This window comes from Ranitomeya variabilis, chromosome 3 (assembly GCF_051348905.1).
Source record: "Ranitomeya variabilis isolate aRanVar5 chromosome 3, aRanVar5.hap1, whole genome shotgun sequence".
Classification (NCBI taxonomy): Eukaryota; Metazoa; Chordata; class Amphibia; order Anura; family Dendrobatidae; genus Ranitomeya; species Ranitomeya variabilis.
The window spans coordinates 640,900,975-640,919,626 of NC_135234.1; the positions used below are offsets into that span (position 1 = coordinate 640,900,975).

At 45.0% G+C, this 18,652-nt stretch overlaps 1 protein-coding gene across 3 annotated transcripts in view; it reads right to left on the reverse strand.

Moving 5' to 3' along the window:
* LOC143816805 (retinol dehydrogenase 7-like) overlaps window positions 1-18,652 on the reverse strand; it is a 51,309-nt gene that overhangs the window by 20,796 nt on the left and 11,861 nt on the right. For all 3 annotated transcript variants that reach the window (XM_077297659.1, XM_077297658.1, XM_077297660.1), the window contains exons 2-3: window positions 10,023-10,342; window positions 1,491-1,749 (exon numbers count right to left, since the gene is read on the reverse strand). In XM_077297659.1, coding sequence (XP_077153774.1) covers window positions 1,491-1,749; window positions 10,023-10,335 — 572 coding nt within the window. In that variant the 5' untranslated portion in view covers window positions 10,336-10,342. The remainder of the gene's footprint in view (window positions 1-1,490; window positions 1,750-10,022; window positions 10,343-18,652) is intronic.

The window sequence follows — 18,652 nt, forward strand, 5'->3', positions numbered from 1 at the left end:
CTCCTTCCAAAGCCGCTATAGAGTATCATAGAGGGTGAGAACACCAAGAGGCTTCAGTAGTGGCACTTTTTATTTTACCCCAATACATATCCCTCTCGGTGTCTTAAAGTACAGAGGGAATATTATTCTTGTATAGGGCACAGGAGGGTACTATTACTGTGCAAGGCAATGAGAGGCATTACCATTGTCCAGTGTTCCCCAACTCCAGTGCTCAAGAGCCACCAACAGGATTTCCTTAGTATTGAAGAGGTGATCATTACATCATCTGGACAGGCAATAATTCCATCACCTGTGCAATACTAAGGAGATCCTGAAAACATGACCTGTTGTTGGCTCTTGAGGACCGGAGTTGGGGGAACACTGGTCTAGGGCACTGGACATAGAATTATATGGTTTGTATGGGGAATGTGAGAAGAGGGCTAGAAAAGCAAAAAAGGCAAATATTTCTGTGTTAGATTTTTGCAGGGACAAGTTACAAATGGAAGAAGTGGTCATGGAGGTCTGGGCTGAATGGAAAGAAAAAATAAAAAAATAAAGGATGTTGATCTTCGAGAATACCACTAATGAGAACCTGTACCATATACACGTGGTCTGCAGGGCACTGGTGTAGAACGGATGTTACCATTATATAGTCCTAGTACAGTAGTTTTAATTATTGTTTAGCATGGTATCTTTATCACTGCTGCATATCCAAGCACTATTTGGTTATGGGCTGGTGGTATTTGTCTGTTAGGCTACATTCCTACGATGAGCTTTTGATTAGGCAACTTGTGTTTTTTTTATAGCACTTGACTTTTTTTTGTCTGTTTTTGGTATGTCATGTGAATAAAGCAGCTTAATTTTTTATATTTCCTGGTGTTCAGTTTTGACAAACCTTTAATGATACAGTCATGTGCGGATTTCATGCGTTTTTTACCTGCAGATTTTCCATACCTAATGCAATTCCATTTATGCGGAGTAAAAAAAAAAAAAAAATATAGCACAGAAGTTACAAGATTACAAAAAATCCCATCCACTTTGCTGGAACTGTAAGATGCTGCGTTTTTTTGTGCAGTGAAGAAACGCAAGGTCAAAAATTCACCAAAAACTCATGATGGGAACTAAAATTATATTGCAATATTGTTGTGGTAGTTATTTAATATTAATCTGATATAGCAGTATTATTAGAAATATATGCATTAGTAACTTGATTTCCTCCAGGCAGGGTACGATTAGTGATAGAGACCCTAATCTGGGGAAGGGGGGGGGGGGGGGGGTGTGGGACAGCATGGGCCTGTGAGTTTTGAATTGCCAGGGCAGAATTTTAGTACCAGTTCATTCTCGCTTGCATTTATTTGACTATCTGCAGGGTGCTAGGTATACCACCTCAGATATTCTCAGACGTTTGACTTGGTAACAAACAATAAGTGGTGAGGAGAGTATAACATCACACAATGCTTCATGTCCACACTAAGTTTAGGTTCCATGATGCACTAGATAAATGGTTTTACCTTAAAATGTCTGAAAAAGCTTCAACCCCAAACTTAGATATGGAATATCCACCTCCACAAAATGCCAGCCTTCCTGCAATGCTAGAAACATTCACAATGCGGCCTTTGGATTTTCTGATCAAGGAGAGCAAATTGATTGTTACATCTACCATCCCTAGAAGATTGACATCTAGAATCTTTTGAAAGTCCTCCTTTTTCAGCCATTCATTAGGGCACACAGGGATTAAAATGCCAGCATTGTTCACCAGTCCCCAGAGACCTGGAAGAAAAGAAACAAAAACCAACAAACATAAAATGCTTTATGAAGACTCACCATGCTAGAGAATGCAGATGTTTGAGGGGGTATCTACATACAATACAGACCTAAAGTTTGGACACACCTCATTTAAAGATTTTTCTGTATTTTCATGACTAGATCTGCATAATTTCAATAGAAAATGCTTTGAAAACAGGATCCAGAAGCCGGAATCATTGTTTCACATGTCCGTTTCGTGCGTTTTTGGCCGGTTCCGTCACTGTGCGCTTTTTTTTTTTTTTCACCGCACAAAAAAAAAAAGTACATCTGGACGTTTTCTCCGTCCACCCGAAACGACTATTTGGACGGATCCGGAAAAAAACGGATGAAACGTGTAGCCATCAGGCACAATCCAGTGCTAATACAACTCTGAGAAAAAAACGGATCCAGCGTAAAAAAAAGGATCTTTTTTTTTTTTTCTTTTTTTCATAACTTGCCAGATTGTGCCTGAAACAAAAAACCTGATGTGTGAAAGTAGCCTTATATTCTAGGTTCTTCAAAGTAGTCACCTTTTGCTTTGATGACTGCTTTGCACTCTTGTCATTCTCTTGATGAGCTTCAAGAGGTAGTCACCGGGAATGGTTTTCACTTCACAGGTGTGCCCTGTCAGGTTTAATAAGTGGGATTTCTTGCCTTATAATTGGGGTTGGGACCATCAGTTGTGTTGTGCCGAAGTCTGGTGGATACACAGCTGATAGTCCTACTGAATAGACTGTTAGAATTTGTATTATGGCAAGAAAAAAGCAGCTAAGTAAAGAAAAACAAGTGGCCATCATTACTTTAAGAAATGAAGGTCAGTCAGTCCGAAAAATTTGAAAACTTTGAAAGTGTCCCCAAGTGCAGTAGCAAAAACCATCAAGCGCTACAAAGAAACTGGCTCACATGAGGACCGCCCCAGGAAAGGAAGACCAAGAGTCACCTCTGCTTCTAAGAATAAGTTTATCTGAGTCACCAGCCTCAGAAATCGCAGGTTAACAGCAGCTCAAATTAGAGACCAGGTCAATGCCACACAGAGTTCTAGCAGCAGACACATCTCTACAACAACTGTTAAGAGGAGACTTTGTGCAGCAGGCCTTCATGATAAAATAGCTGCTAGGAAACCACTGCTAAGGACAGGCAACAAGAAAAAGAGACTTGTTTGGGCTAATGAACACAAGGAATGGACATTAGACCAATGGAAATCTGTGCTTTGGTCTGATGAGTCCAAATTTGAGATCTTTGGTTCCAACCACCGTGTCTTTGTACGAGGCAGAAAGGGTGAACGGATGGACTCTACATGCCTGGTTCCCACCGTAAAGCATGGAGGAGGAGGTGTGATGGTGTGGGGGTGCTTTGCTGGTGACACTGTTGGGGATTTATTCAAAATTGAAGGCATACTGAACCAGCATGGCTACCACAGCATCTTGCAGCGGCATGCTATTCCATCCGGTTAGCGTTTAGTTGGACCATCATTTATTTTTCAACAGGACAATGACCCCAAACACACCCCCAGGCTGTGTAAGGGCTATTTGACCAAGAAGGAGAGTGATGGGGTGCTACGCCAGATAACCTGGCCTCCACAGTCACCAGACATGAACCCAATCGAGATGGTTTGGGGTGAGCTGGACCGCAGAGTGAAGGCAAAAGGGCCAACAAGTGCTAAGCATCTCTGGGAACTCCTTCAAGATTGTTGAAAGACCATTCCCGGTGACTACCTCTTGAAGCTCATCAAGAGAATGCCAAGAGTGTGCAAAGTAGTCATCAAAGCAAAAGGTGGCTACTTTGAAGAACCTAGAATATAAGACATATTTTCAGTTGTTTCACACTTTTTTGTTAAGTATATAATTCCACATGTGTTAATTCATAGTTTTGATGCCTTCAGTGTGAATGTACAATTTTCACAGTCCTGAAAATACAGAAAAATCTTTAAATGAGAAGGTGTGTCCAAACTTTTGGTCTGCACTGTACATACAGTCCCTATATGACCAGACATTGTATTATTCTGATGCATCTGTCCTATGTTTTACATGGAACCCACTCATTTACGGGCAGGGTCCTCACTCCTCCTGTACCAGTTATGACTTGTATTGTTTAAGATTATTGTACTTGTTTTTATTTTGTATATGCAGCGCCCCAGAGTCCTGGTCGTTGCAGTGCTGTGGCTCCGCCACTATGGGGAGCTATGGTGCGTCCGATGGCACTGAAGGAGTTCATCTGATCAGGTATCACAGACACCAATACATTTCACAGCCGGGCCTCCGGGGGGAGCTAAGGGTTCTATTCACTAGGCCACTCCCCACCATAGTGGGTAAACTGGGGGTCAGGCAGGAAGTTAGATCAGAAAGCTGACTGGGTTGGAACCAGGCAACACCTTGTGGCAGAGGGTGTTGTGGGGGAAGATACAGTAGGGTCTCTGTCAGGGGTGGGATCCTGACAGAGGCTTGGCGACTTGAACGAACGTAACGGGACCGTGCCTGCTCAGGATAGCGGCGGTGCCCAAGGAAGGATTAGAAGCGAGAGATTGTGCTGAGTGAGAAACGAGATCACGCAAAATGAGAAATACCAGTAGGAGTCGTGCTGTAAGACCGAAGCAACATCCTACTGAGGCGCACTACCGGTGGCCGGAACGCCGAGGGAGTATTATAACATTCAGCTTCAAGCAATACTCCAAACAGCGGCAGGACAGTCAGTCTAAGGCGGGCTGTCTAACCTTAATCACCTATGCAGTCTTGGGGGGCAACTTGTGGAGAGGGGTGACTCTAGGGTCCCGGAAGAGCTCCGAGCCTACCCGTCAAACGGGTGCCGTCCCAACCAGAACACCAGGGAGGGACGGAGGATTAGCAGAACATCATCTAATCGAGTTGTGAGGGAACTTAAACAGACACAACAGTTGTGGGGACTTTCTGTAAGCACAGCAGGGAAGGACCACAACACATAGCGCTAGCAGGAAGGCACAGATTTCCACCTGCTAAGAGAACTCCGGAGGTGCCATTGGGCCGGCCGGACTTGCGCAGCCTGGTTATCCGGATTCCGGACTGAGGACCCAGAGATCTTCAGTAAAGAGGTAAAGAGACTGCAACCTGGTGTCCTCGTCATTTACCGCACCGCACCACCACAGCCTCACCACCACCATCATCCATATCATACCTATCACTGTACGCCCCTCGGCAGGGTCACGGACCGGGGCCTAGCCACCGTGACAACCCCAGAGCAGAGACTCAGAGGCCCGGTACCGGGTACCCCTCGGCCCTACGGCAGTGGGGGCGCTACAACTTGGCGTCACGAACAGGATCTACTTAAGCCTGAAGAATCAGGTCATGTGTGCCTTGGAACTGTGATTTATTGTGCTGGGACTGTACTTTATTGCAAACACTGTGTGGTGCCACTTGTCGCCAGAAGTTCCCGCCAAAACCGCCGCCATTACAGCGCTAAGGAGAGCGCAGGAGAAGAAGAAGGGCGTGGAAGTGGGCGTAAGCAAGCTGAAGAGCGCGAAAGACAATGGCCGCCCAGTCTAAATATCTCGGCCCCTTGAGGACGTGTCCGTCAGCAGCCGAGATCCGCCTCCTGATCCTCAATGGTGGGCAGAGACAGAGAAAACAAAACCGCCCACGAAGGAGAGAGCGGGAAAAGGACCAGGAAGATTTAGTCAGCGACATGGAGGACGCCATGGCGAGCCGCCCGGAGCCGGAGCGTGGGGTCGGAGCAGAGGACTCCCCCAGCCACCCGGAGAGGCACCGCAGCCAGACCTCCACAGTTGACGCTGACCTCCTGCAGACCGGAGCGGACGAGCTGATCCACCAACTCCTGCGGACGCAGCTGAGCACTGAGGCCGGGTGGAAGAAGACCAATCATCGGGAGTCTCACCAGACATCTGTCGGCAGCCTCATCTGGTCCGGAGCAAGAAGGACGTTCCAGTGCTCCGAAGCCAGAAAACAAGGCCCTGCCGGAAAGTGAGATGCTGCAAACGGAGATGACAACGCCGCAGCGCAAGGCCCTGCAACCAGCGTTCCAGATCCCAGCGGAGACGGAGCAGATCGGCACCGGAGGGACCGCATCTGAAGCAGGTATGAAGAACGACCCTGCCTCGCCAACAGAAGCCCTGCTGATAGGCCCCGTCGCAGCACCCCCTCTCCCTGGGACCTATAGACTCCAGCGCCTTACACCCTGGGATTGGGCCACGGGTATGGAGCACTTCTTAAGGGCCCTGATCTCGCCGATCACCTTGCCGAGCGAGGTCTATGCGGAGCTACGGCCGCCAGAGCGAGAGTAAACCTCGATGCCATGGATATGTAAATAGTTAACTGCTTGTTTCCCTGCTTTTTGCTGCTAAACCCGTTCAGGGTAAACTCTTAAAGGGATCCTTTTGTTGACCCGGGATCCCTATTGTTTTGTTTATTTTTCTGAGTTTTTGTTGCACAAGTTTCCAGTTGAAAAGAACTGCCGCAATCATGAACAGTGCATGATACAAACTTTTTGTACATAGTTTGCACCTTATTAAAGGTGCTCCCTACTGGTTTTACTTAAAGAAGGACTCTTTGTGAAGATACCACACTGGAACCTTTGCTGAGTATGGACTGGTAGCTTGAGAAGATATGCTACCTCATAGAGACTTGGTTCCCTCTTAAAGGGGATGTTCATTTGTGCACTTAAATGGTGATATTGCTTTAAAGGCTAAGAGATAGCAGTAATGTTTGATGAAAGAAAGTGATGATAATGTTTATATGAGAAAGTTATATGTATCCAACTAGTTAATTGTAAAGAAATGCTGATGAAGTTCTCCGAAAAAAAAGTGAAAGATAGAAGAAGGATGCAGTGGGCCCGTACGGGTAGATGTGGTGTCCAGCATGCATGTTAGTGAGAAAGATAATGAGAAGGTTTAATGTTCGATAAAAGAAACTGTTTGTGATAATGTTGATAGATAGTTGGGATAGAAGGTGAACCCTGAGTCCTCAGAGGAGTCAGGTAAAAATGGCTCGGTGCTCTTAAACTGAAAGTAATGTTATGCTCTATACTGTGTATAGTAGTTGAAAAGGCAGTAGGCCCGGGCTGAACGGGGCGGTCCTGCATAGAAGGGAGAGGCAGTAGGTCTGGTGCCGTTAGGACAGGCGGTCCTGCAGATTTAAAGAAGGAGAATGAAAAAGTTAAATTGCCTTATAATGTGATTATAAGAAGGTCTTTAGTGGATACAGAGTGTATGTCCTTAAAGGCAATGTTAAATTATTGTTCAACAATTTTGCACTTAGTAGAATACCCGGTTGGGTAAAAGGAAAGTTAACTATAGCATGTTGCTATGATATCTAACCATGTTTGTAACGTTCAAGTGTCCTCACCTCCCATAAAGGGAAGCTCTGTTTAAATATGCTTATTGTTATTGCACTCAACAAAACTGTATGTCTTTTTGCTAACTTGTATTGTTTTCTTCCCAGTCCCGGAGTACTGTGTTTAACCAGGGGGGGAGTGCAGCGCCCCAGAGTCCTGGTCGTTGCAGTGCTGTGGCTCCGCCACTATGGGGAGCTATGGTGCGTCCGATGGCACTGAAGGAGTTCATCTGATCAGGTATCACAGACACCAATACATTTCACAGCCGGGCCTCCGGGGGGAGCTAAGGGTTCTATTCACTAGGCCACTCCCCACCATAGTGGGTAAACTGGGGGTCAGGCAGGAAGTTAGATCAGAAAGCTGACTGGGTTGGAACCAGGCAACACCTTGTGGCAGAGGGTGTTGTGGGGGAAGATACAGTAGGGTCTCTGTCAGGGGTGGGATCCTGACAGAGGCTTGGCGACTTGAACGAACGTAACGGGACCGTGCCTGCTCAGGATAGCGGCGGTGCCCAAGGAAGGATTAGAAGCGAGATAGATTGTGCTGAGTGAGAAACGAGATCACGCAAAATGAGAAATACCAGTAGGAGTCGTGCTGTAAGACCGAAGCAACATCCTACTGAGGCGCACTACCGGTGGCCGGAACGCCGAGGGAGTATTATAACATTCAGCTTCAAGCAATACTCCAAACAGTGGCAGGACAGTCAGTCTAAGGCGGGCTGTCTAACCTTAATCACCTATGCAGTCTTGGGGGGCAACTTGTGGAGAGGGGCGACTCTAGGGTCCCGGAAGAGCTCCGAGCCTACCCGTCAAACGGGTGCCGTCCCAACCAGAACACCAGGGAGGGACGGAGGATTAGCAGAACATCATCTAATCGAGTTGTGAGGGAACTTAAGAAACAGACACAACAGTTGTGGGGACTTTCTGTAAGCACAGCAGGGAAGGACCACAACACATAGCGCTAGCAGGAAGGCACAGATTTCCACCTGCTAAGAGAACTCCGGAGGTGCCATTGGGCCGGCCGGACTTGCGCAGCCTGGTTATCCGGATTCCGGACTGAGGACCCAGAGATCTTCAGTAAAGAGGTAAAGAGACTGCAACCTGGTGTCCTCGTCATTTACCGCACCGCACCACCACAGCCTCACCACCACCATCATCCATATCATACCTATCACTGTACGCCCCTCGGCAGGGTCACGGACCGGGGCCTAGCCACCGTGACAACCCCAGAGCAGAGACTCAGAGGCCCGGTACCGGGTACCCCTCGGCCCTGCGGCAGTGGGGGCGCTACATATACCCCTCCTCACTTGTAAAGCACCATGGAATAAATGGCGCTATAACAATAAATAATAATAATAATAATAATTTACATACCTGACATGTAGCAGCCACGGAACAATTGTATAAGAAGATCACATTTCCTTGCATTAAGAGCTGGTGGATGGTCATTCCTTCAGAGCAGTGCACAAAGATTTAAGGGTTTCCTCAGAGAAATTTACTAAAATAAATAATACACATTTAAATCTGAAATATTTTCTGAATACCATTTATATAGCAAAAAAGTCTGCTTTATCTACTGCACTCTAGCAGGATTTCAAGATGGCAGCTACCTTCAATCATAACCTGTCCTATGGTCTCAGAGGACACGTAGTAGGACTACGGGCTGAAAGAAGCACGAGACAGAGGTCATGTCACAGCAGCATCCTGTCAGACATCGTGAACGAACATTCCTCTCTTCAGTCAACCTGACAGGACATGGAGTGGAGGTGGACTAAAGGAGAAGATGAACTCATTTCTTTAGCTGACTGAGAATGAACGTCCATCTCGGTCAGCCTGACAGGACATGGAGGAGTGGAGGCGGAATAAAGGAGATGGTCTTCTTTCTTTAGCTGACTGAGAATGAACGTCCATCTCCGTCACGCTGACAGTTTTAGTGCATGTCTCTTGCTTCACACAGTCCGTCCCAAACATAGCTGCCATATTACCCAAGCAGATTCTTTCTGCTCCTTGCTGTTGCCAGCACCATTTGGTGTATACTTTGATGCCACTTTCCTTCTAAACACTGACCATATGTGAACAAGGCTCAGGATGAGCCGAAATGTCATAGATGGTTTTGCAAAGTCACAGTAAATGTGATTATATACATTTAAAATTTTTTATAATCTATAAAAGTGAAAAGTTGCTCTTATTAGAGACAGTTTTGACATCACATTTTAAATTTAAGAAAATTTGTCACAATTCAAGCATACAGGAGTACGGTACTTTATTTTGCCTTTGCTCTGCATGCCCTGGCAGTTGACATGTATAAAATCCTGATAGCGTGCAGCAGATAAAGCATACACTTGGCTAAATAAAAGGTAAATTAGAAAAATGTTTATTATATATTTTAATAAATTTCTTGAAGAACCCCTTTACCACTTTTTAAACAGCTGATCGTGTGAAAACCATTTTAAAAAGGGAACTTGTCATCTGATTCATGCTGCCAACGCCATGTGCAGCATCAATCAGAGCCTGGCAGCACATCTGCAGCCAGGCATAGGTTTCTCCGATATGCTGGAGAATATATTTAGAAGATCTGGCCAGCACAAGGCTAATCAAGCGCAAATCCCAGCCGGCTTTTCCCAGCGCTACTAGGGGTGTCTGACAAGTCTTGGTCTATGGGAGAAACCTTCAGTCACATGCAGAGTCACCAGAATAATCTAGTCTCCAACTCAGCACTGCATCAGTACAGAGCGAGCTGTCAGTCAGAGCGGTGACTAAAGCTCCTCCTCTACGACTGAAAGCCAGAGGCTGCAGGGAGGAATAAAGTTAATTTCCTCTTAGTATTTGGGCTTTTTGACATAACAGGTTCCCTTTAAGAAGAGTACATCTTTTAATAAACCAGTGCATCTTCTAACAATGTACCTATGACGTAATAAGTGATTTTTATTACACTTTTACCTTTGTCAGTCACAGTGTTTTCAACCCACTTGACAGCAGCACTCACACTTTTGCTGTCAGTAACATTAAGAATGACAGTTTGGAGTCTACTGGAGGTCTCCTGATTTAACTCCTCAGCTGCTGCTTCTGTTAAACAAGCCGCCAGAACCTTCATTCCTCGTCCATCCAGCTGTTTAGCCAACTGTCTTCCAAATCCAGTATCACAACCAGTGATGAAAACATATTTTTCTGAGAGATTTCCTAGGATCCGACTCTGTCTGTGCCATCTATACAATAGGATTAAACCCAATAACACCAGTAGAGGGAGCCACATGATTGCGCTGTAAGACAATAACACAGGGACAGTTAGGTTGTGAACTGCAGATGTACAATTTACATTGCATTTAGATTTTGGTAGAATAGTGTGCTGCTCACTGGGCCCCAGGGGCAGGATTCAGACGGTTAAGTAACTGAACGTGCGTCCTCGGACACACGTTCAGTTGAAATCTATTGCTGAGCAAAAGCCAGTGGCAATAGTTAACAGCCACCAGCTATTCAGAGGGTGGCAGCGGAAACTTTTTTTTTCTCGCTATTTTTGTATTGAAAGCCGCAATATGGGGCCAGGATGGGGGACATTATTACTGTAGGGGCAAATTAAGGTATATTTCTCACGGGGATACTGCGACAGAGAAAGGCTAGAGAACATTGTGGCGTCAGGTTACACAAACTCCTGCAGCTATTAGAATTGCTTCACTATCCTATTAAACAGCGCAGTTTTTTCCTTGCTTTATCACCGCAAGGGTTAATCAGTTCCATTGATCTCCTGGAGCTCTCCAATTGCCTCAGTTGATCTGTGTTGGCCATTTCCTTCTGGTATTTATGCTGGCCACTGGCACTTGGGTATTGCCAGTTATAGTTTTCATTACCTGCTTTAGAGATGAAGGAGGAGAGAGTTCAATGTTTGGAGAGTTGTTCAGGAGATTTGTTTGTGGAGTTGGTTTGCAAGTTTATCCTTAGCCTCTCCCAGCTGGATTTACTGAGATAATGACTTTTGGGTTTTCATTGGCTGTAAGCCATAATCATCAACATTAACAGAAATACACTTGAAATAGATCACTCTGTTTTATATCTAATGGCTCTATATAATATTTGAGTTTCACTTTTTGTATTGAAGAACAAAATAAATTAACTTTATGATGATATTCTAATTTAGTGAGAAGCACCTGCATGTGACAACATTACAACAGCTCTAATTTATTTTATTTTTGAGGATACAGTTTTTTCAGTATATATTATAAAGTTTCTTATTTACATGCGTACTATTGATTTATGAAATAAAAATTAAAGGACGATTACACTTTATTCTCTAACTAGACTGAATGGTGGAGTAAGGATCGGATGGTTCTCTGCTCCACCTTTAGGTTCAACTTGGTGTCCTACAGACACAGTTGAAGTCACGACATATCCCTGAACTTATGGGTCAGTTCCCCAAACTCGGTAGGAGGTATTGACATCATGCACAAATATTGCTGTGGTTGAGAACAAGCACCAATTGTCACGACTCTTGTCGGGTGTCCCGGGACCAGGGGCTCATTCCCTGTCCCTAACACTAGGGGCGCCCTAGCTCACCCTGTTCGCTGGTTTACTGCTGATGGTGAAGACGCCAGGGCCACATACCTTGCCTTAGCTCCTGAATCTGCTCTCTGTACCCTTCCCCCACCCAGGGAGGAGGGGAGTAGTAGCATATCATAGTACACCAACCAGACTAACAAGGTAATACAAACAGGGGAAACGAAAAATACCAAACATACTCGCATATAACAAAGGAATGCATCGGGGAGTGGAGGATGGGTTTAAACCAAAGTAGGAGAAGAAAGGGAATTCTCACATCCTCAATACCTAGCAACAGTCACAGAAATCCACCAAATGTCTTCTTCTTTAATAACCAAGAACAACCTCCAGCCATGTAGCAAAAGCTACTCTGACGAGGAGTGCTAGCCAGGGCCCAGTTTATACAGGAGATGGGAGTGGCTAACAGTGCATGGCTGAGAGCCTAGATCAAGGGTGGGGAATCTTTTTTCTTCCAAGGGCCATTTGGATATTTACACCATCCTTCGGGGGCCGTACAAACTCAGCCCACACAGTGCATCATGATTGGCACTGGTTTCAGGACGTAATCTTTCATTGCATGCCCTTCAGTGTTCAGTAGTGAACACTGCATGTGTGTGCTAACAGATCAAGAAGAAATTAGTGAGCTTGTGGCAATCAAAATACAGCTCTCTGTCCAAGAATGCGGTCCCTGAGAATCTGCTCGGGGGGCCTGATGTAAGTTCATCGGGGGCCGTAAATGGCCCTGGGGCCTGAGGTTCCCCATCCCTGGCCTAAGGGCTCCAGGAGCTCTCAACTGAGCAGATTAACCCCTGCACTAGCAAAAGACATTTACGTCATTTAACCCCTTACCGACATCGGGCGTAATAGTACACCGATGTTGGACTCAGGCGTTGAGCCCACATCTTTCCCAGGACATGTCAGCTGTTCAAAATAGCTGACATGTGCCCGAAATAGTTGCAGGTGAAATTGTGATCCACCCACGGCTATTAACTAGTTAAATGCCGCTGTCAAACTGACCGTTGCATTTAACAAGCGTTTCCGGCAATCGTGCCGGAAATACGCACACCAGTGACCCGCTTCACGTGATCATGAGTCACCGGTATGTTGGCATGACAACCGGAGGTCTCCTGGAGACCTCTGATTGACAGAGCCGGATTGCTGTGAGCACCACCCAGTGGTCCCCACTCATAGCAAGTGAGCAAATCTACAACAAAGGTAATCTGATCATCGCTTCTATGTAGCCGATTAGACTAGGAGCTGCCATAGCCCAATCATGAGACTATTGAAACATTCCCTAAAGGTAACAAAAAAAAAAAAAAAAAAATTATATATATAAAAAAAATTGGAACAGCATCAAATTACTACCTTACAAGGCATGCAGAGCTCTTCCGACCAGCAATCCAATGGTCAAAAAGTAATAAACTCAAAAAAAGGGAAAGCAGCAAGCTTGACAAAGGATAACACATCCGAAACGTTGCCACGCCGTTCAGGCATTAAAGTCCACTTTTTTTCAATTATTTTGTGCTGCTTTTCCTTTGTATGTATGTATGTATGTATGTATGTATGTATGTATGTATGTATGTATGTATGTATGTATGTATGTATGTATGTATGTATGTATGTATGTATGTATGTATGTATGTATGTATGTATGTATATATATATATATATATATATATATATACATACACACATATACATACATATACACACACACATATACACACTTGGTATCGCTGAGTTCAGAATCGCATAAAAAGAAAGATGATTAATCTGATCGCTAAACGGCGAAGGAAAGGAAAAAAAAAGTAAACACACCAAAATTATGTTTTTTCATCACCGCGAGATTGCATTAAAATGCAATAACAGCCGATCAAAAGATCATATCTGCACCAAGATGGTATCATTAAAAACGTCATCTCAGCACGCAAAAAATAAGCCCTCACCCAGCCCGAGATCACGAAAAATGGAGACGCTACGAGTATCGGAAAATGGCACAATTTTTTTTTAATAAAGTTAGGAATCTTTTTCACCACTTAGATAAAAAAAAGAACCTACACATGTTTGGTGTCTATGAACTTGTAATGACCTGGAGAATCATATTGGCAAGTCAGTTTTAGCATTTAGTGAACCTAGTAAAAGAACCAAACCAAAAACAAGTGTGGGATTGCACTTTTTTTGTAGTTTCACTGTACTTGGAATTTTTTTCTAGTACAAAACAGTGAAACCAATGATGGCGTTCAAAATACAACTCGTCCCACAAAAAAACAAGCCCTCACACAGCCATATTGGCGGAAAAATAAAAAGTTATGGCTCTGGGAAGGAGGGCAGCGAAAAACCGAAAAAAGCTCCGGGTGTTAAGGGGTTAATATGAAGGTGAAGTGCTTCTAATTAGTGCAGGAGTAGGAGAAACCAGACACTGGTCTTCTGGCTCCTCTCTGTAGTGGTAAACACGTGACACCAATACTGCCTACAGTTTTGTAGAGAATCACCTTAAGGCCCGTTTCACACGTCAGTGCCTCCAGTACGTGTAGTGACAGTTTTCTCACGTACCAGAGACACTAACATGTAGACCCATGCTAAAGAGTTCAGTTCAGGCTGCCAGGGCGTGCAGCTTCGGTGATGTCATTGCTAGTCACTGAAGCTCCACTCCCAGGGTTTCATTCATTCCCCAGTCTTGTACAGCCAGGAGTGATCGCATTAGCAGCACTCCCGGTTGTAAACTGTAAATTCCCCTAGATATGGATTACTGCGTGGGACAACTGTAGGCCGGACAGGTATGGTATATTGTTGGTTTATTATTTTGACATTTTTTCCAGGAGATCGAAGGCTTCGCTTGGAATGGCAGACTATTAAAGATGGAAAAAATGTGTATATTGTTTAATTTCATTAAAATACTTTTCTTACTGTGTGGTGTTTTGATTAACCCTTTAACAACTATAGGATTAGTAATGGATAGGTGTCTTATTGACACCTCCATCACTAAGCCGGCTTAATGTCACCTTACAATAGCAAGGTGACATTAACCCCTCATTACCCCACTTGCCACTGCTACAGGGCAAGTGCGAAGAATCGGGCAAAGCTCCAGAATTGGTGCATCTGCCTTTTCTGTGTAGCAGCGGGCTGCTTTTTTTTTTTTCTAGATTGTGGGGGGGGGGTTAACCATATCCATAGCCCATTACCAGCCTGAGAATAGCAGCCCACACCTGTGAGTTTTGCTGGGTTGGTTGTAAAATATAGGGGGGACGCCACATCGTTTTTTCCCCTTTCATGCATTGTCCCCTGCTCACCGGCAGAGCAGGGGACAATGGAAGAAAGCCAGGTTCAACACCACACGCAGGGGAACAGCGCTTAGGCTACTTTCACACTAGCGTTTTTCTGCAGACGTCCAAATGCGTCGTTTTGTGTAAAAAACGGATGCGTCAAATTTATTGAAAAACGTATGCAACGCATACAGCATTTCGACGGATCCGTCGCAAATCCACTAAACGGTTCCGTTGAAATACTGTATGCGTTGCATCCGTTTTTACCATCCGTTGCATCCGTTTTTACGACGGATCCGTTTTTAAAATGGGAGGCTCCCAAATTTGATTGGCTACTGGAAAATATGGAAAACTATATACTGACTGTTTTTACAGCCCATCTTTGAGGGTTTTAGTTAGTGGCAGAGATGGAAGGAGTACTTGGTAGGATTGCGAGTGTGGTAACTGATGTCATATTTGAGACGAATCGCCTGGATATTATAGTGCGGGAGAAGGAGGCGGCAGCAGAAAGACAGAGGATGCTTCTGCAGCAACGTCGATGGAGACGACTCTGGATACATCCGATAAATGAACTGCGGATGACCCGGGGTGTCCAGTCCACTCTGTACCTGGAGTTGCGGCACAACCCAGACAAATTTTTCAATTACATATGGATGAGGATGGAACATTTTGATTATTTGCTGGGAAAACTTGAGGATGTCATCCAAAGGCAGGACACACGGATGAGGCTTGCCATCACACCGGCGGAGCGGCTGATGGTTACACTGCGGTAAGCCTCTTTTTTTTATGTCATTGCTCATATTTAATGTCATATAACATGCTGCCGAAAATACTGCGCTGAAACATTGCGTCGCATTTTCTGCAGCATGTTATTTTTTTTATTGTTTGTGGCCATTCCACTGCCTTTTTTTATGTCATTGCTCATATTTAATGTCATGTAACATGCTGCCGAAAATACTGCGCTGAAACATTGCGTCGCATTTTCTGCAGCATGTTTTTTTTTTTTATTGTTTGTGGCCATTCCACTGTTTTACACCTGTTTCATGCAGGTTTTATTGTGCGTCCTGTCAGAACCAAAATTTCTACAGTGCCATTTATTGAAACTTTACCATGAAACAAAAAAATTTAAAATGTTGTTGGTCTATGCAATTTTTTCTAACATATTTATTTTTTTCAACAGCTTCCTTGCTACGGGTGAATCTCTGACTTCACTCCATTATCAATTCGGGCTTGGCATTTCCACTATTTCCGGAATAGTGAAACAGACCTGTCGGGCTATCTGGGATACTTTACAGCAGGAGTATATCCCCCAACCATCAATGGACATCTGGTTGAGAAGTGCAGAACAGTTTGAGTAAATTTGCCATTTCCCAAATTGTGTTGGTGCTGTCGACGGGAAACACATCAGGATTGCGAAACCGTCAGGAACAGGCTCTGAGTACTACAATTATAAGAAATACTTCTCCATTGTACACATGGCTATAGCAGACGCCAACTGCAAATTCCTGGCTGTGGACATAGGAGCCTATGGCCGGTCCAACGACTCACAAGTTTTTAAAAACTCTCCAATGGGCCGTTGTTTGTATGCAGATACATACGATTTACCACCAGCCAGACCACTCCCGGGAACAAGTGGACCACCCATGCCATATGTATGTGTAGGTGATGAAGCTTTTCAGCTAGCGCCGCACCTACTTAAACCATATGGTAGCCATGACTTAAACCGTACTAAACGGTTATTTAATTTATTTAATTAATATTTGGTAATAAACCCAATATATTATACCTTTCAAACGTGTGGTGTTTATTTTTATTTTACCTTTTTTTTTTAAGTTACCATATTACCTCAATGAATGCACAGACACAAAGAGTATAATTTAAATCAAACTGAATTTTATTGTATTTATTTTTTTTTTGTGGTAAAAAACATTTACATTTTTGGGTTATTTTCAACTTTTTTTTCTTAAACTTGTCAAAAAGTACCATGAAAAAAGTAGCATTTTTTAAAAACAACGCGTTTTTATTACAAATCTTCAAAGTGTGGGGTGGAGATACGAGCGGAGGAGGGTCTGGAAGGTTGGACCACGTCGATAGGTGGGGAAAGCCTACTTGGTTGGGGTGCAGTGGAAGGGGGGGTAAAAGCAGGAGGCTGACCAGAGGGGGGTGGTGTTGGGGTAGGGGGAATACTTAATGGGGAAGGAAAGCTGGGCAAGGAAGAAAACAGTGGGGAAGGCATTTGGTTTGGGGGCCGGGATGGGAATTGAGACTGGGTTGGGTATTGGGACTGGGTTGGGTATTGGGAATGGGTTTGGTAATGGGGGGCCTGGTGTGGATATGGGGCCTGGTGTTGAAATGGGGCCTGGGGTGGGGCATAATGTGGAGATGGAGCCTGGGGTGGGGCCTGGTGTGAAAATGGGGCCTGGGGTGGAAATGTAGTGGCTGTGTGGGGAGGTGTGGGGGTAGTTTGGGGTTCGGACAGGGCCTTAAGTAGAGCATCATGGCAGCTATTCATTACCCGCATCTGTTGCTCAAAAGAAAGCTTTTCCATGCTTCTGAGCATGGATTGGAAAAAAAGGTTGGCTGGAGATTGACTTACATCTGAATGCAGCCTATCCAAGCGACTGCTGGTTTCATGGCTGGTTTCACTGATGCGTGATTGCACCATGTTGAAACCAGCAGTCACTTGCTCTCCCAAAATTTTGAAAGAGCTTTGGAAGGCTGCATTCAGATGTAAGAACTCAGGAGCATAGCTCCTTTCCTGACCCCTCTGTCGCTGCCGCCACGAACATAACGGTGGTCTAGAGGTGGCAGGATCAGAGGGGTTGGGTAAAGGGAACGCTAACTGTTGAGCATCAGATTCAAGTAAGGAAGGCTGCAATGATGCTCCAGTACTTGGGGCACCAGAAGTGGAGGGGACAGAGGGGTCAGATGAGGGGTCAGAGGTGTGGGGCCTACCGACGTGGCCCTCGGTGGCGGACGCTTGAGAGATCGCTCCAGAGGCCGCCGAGGCAGATGCAGGCGCCCGATGGCTGGAAAAGGTGCTGTGAAAGAAAAAACAAAAACAATTAATATATTGATAGGGAAAAGCCCTGACTGAAACCAAACAAAGTTAGACAGGTTAACATGGTTATTTAGTGGGCTGTAGAATACTTACGCTCTACTCAGCATGGTTTGCCTGAGGAAGGAGAGGGCAGGGCCGTGTTTATACAGAGTCTTCCTTCCTGCTGAGCCACTCGGGGGCTGCATCTCCTGGTTAAACTCCCTCTTGAAGCGATCCCTCAGTGACCGCCACCGCTTCCTAACCTTTCCACCTGTGAAGACAAGAATGAAAAGGAAAAAAAATTCTTAAATACAATACATTACATTCAGCTCAAAACATCACTGAAAAGTGAATACTTACATTCTTTGCTCTGCTGCTGTGGATGAAGGTCCTCCCACCTCGGCAACACATTCTGGCATACTTCCTCCCAGAGCCGACGGGTGACATGGGTGTCAGCATGCCTGCGGTCAGCCACGTTCCACATCGGCTCCTGCTCGCGAACCTCCTCAATGAGGCGGTCCACATCTATTGTCTCATCCAGTTCTTCTGCGCTGTGAAGACTGTGAAAAAAGAATAAAAACAAAAAAATTAGTACACTGAAACACAAAAGTACCAATAGAATCCAAAAAAATTACAACTCACTGATGGCCGACCGCGGCGACGATTACGCCGACTCTGGGAGTGGCTGGGAGAACCTTCACGGTGTTGTGAAGGTCAGCAGCAGGAGACTGAAAAAA